Raw genomic sequence first — 1,420 nt, forward strand, 5'->3', positions numbered from 1 at the left:
GTCACTTGTATATTTCTAAATCGATAAGTTCAAAGGAACAATAATCTTGAAATTACTATTATTTCTTTTCTTCTCCAATAACTCGATATGCCAATTTCCATTTTCATGTCCGCGACACGATAATTAATTGGGCATGCCAATTTCCATTTTTATTTCCGCGATAACAAAAATTAAAATAAAATTAAAAATATTGGCAATTCTCATAAAAGGGGATGCTCCATCCTTTTTTTTTTTTAATGGACATTCAGCACTGAAAAAAAAAAAAGAGGAGACAATAAAAAGGAAACCAAAAAACAAAATTTTCCTGGTGGGGCCTCTTCTTTCTTCTTTTTTGTCTTTTTGGTCCCCTTTTTTTTTTTTTTTTTCTGACCCTGCCACCGATCTCTTTACACATCGAAGGGCTCTAAGATACAGATCCCCAGGAATTCTCCCTGGGGGATCTTCACAGGGTTTTCAAGAATGGTTCTCATCTCACGCGACCGCCACCGTGCCAGTCCGTACGGCCTTGTTGCTGCTCTTGGCCGACTCTGATTTCCTCGAAGCCCTCGACGAGGAGGAGGAGGAAGACGACGATGGCGAACTCTTCCAGCTCTTCTCTTTCGCCTCGTCCATCTCTATCTGTTCTTGCCTGCACTCTTTGCTACAGAACGCCGTGTCGCCCCTGAAAAAGAGAGAGAGCCGAAAAAGAAAAGCACGTCACGATCCGGATTCCGACCCGTTTAACAAAAGAAGGCGAAAAATGGTCTTTTGCAGGAAAGGAGCCTTTTTGCATGGTGAAAAGATGTCTGGAAGGGAATCAGATCCATGCCCAACAAGAATACGTCGGAACTGGCTAGGGCTACTGACCTGTACATGAAGATGTCGGAGTTGAACCCGAGACGCTTGTTGCAGAGGAAGCAGGACTGGAGGAAGTGGGGCTCGCAGTGGCGATCCTCGCACCCGGCGTAGTACAGCATCGCTGCCCTCGGCGAAGCGGCCATCGATCGCTATCCGAGGCGGCGGCGGCGGGAGGTTAAGCAAGGAGCTGCTTTGAGAAGCTGAGCTGCGGAGGGTTGTCCAGGACTACAAGAGGAAGGAAAAGAGCTCTAGAACCGTGCAGAAGAAGAAGAAGAAGATGGAGGAGAAGGCCGTCGGGAGATTGATTGATTTTGGAGAGCGAGCGGGGGAAGCGTAACGATGGAGGTCGGGTGGATTATATAATGACAGGAGGGTGAGGAGAAGAAGAGCTGAGTGTTGCGATCCTCTGTGTCGCGGACCACGCAAACTCTAGAAAAAGGAGTGCATTACCAACAAAAAAAAAAAGTTACAACCTGCCATCATAGTATTGGAAATTACAATTTTTTCTCATTCAGTTACTTTCTAACGAAATTCTTTTTTTATTAATTAGGACTTTCATGACATTTATTGAGCATATTAAATA

The 1,420-nt window shown here is 44.9% G+C and overlaps 1 protein-coding gene across 1 annotated transcript; it reads right to left on the reverse strand.

Annotated features, from left to right (window-relative positions):
• Positions 1-444: 444 nt before the first annotated feature.
• Positions 445-1,173, reverse strand: LOC125314453 (FCS-Like Zinc finger 3-like). Its single transcript, XM_048276773.1, has 2 exons — positions 847-1,173; positions 445-661 (listed from the first exon to the last, which is right to left on the reverse strand). The coding sequence occupies exons 1-2, from the start codon at positions 978-980 to the stop codon at positions 472-474; spliced, it is 324 nt and encodes a 107-aa protein (XP_048132730.1). The 5' UTR covers positions 981-1,173; the 3' UTR covers positions 445-471.
• Positions 1,174-1,420: the final 247 nt, after the last annotated feature.

This window comes from Rhodamnia argentea, chromosome 3, assembly GCF_020921035.1.
Source record: "Rhodamnia argentea isolate NSW1041297 chromosome 3, ASM2092103v1, whole genome shotgun sequence".
Taxonomy (NCBI): Eukaryota; Viridiplantae; Streptophyta; class Magnoliopsida; order Myrtales; family Myrtaceae; genus Rhodamnia; species Rhodamnia argentea.

Coding starts and splice junctions, on each gene's coding strand:
- LOC125314453 (XM_048276773.1), bottom strand. CDS start 980: ATGGCCGCTTCGCCGAGGGCAGCGATGCTGTACTACGCCGGGTGCGAG. Junction 662..846: donor TCCGACATCTTCATGTACAG/GTCAGTAGCCCT, acceptor TCTCTTTTTCAG/GGGCGACACGGCGTTCTGTA.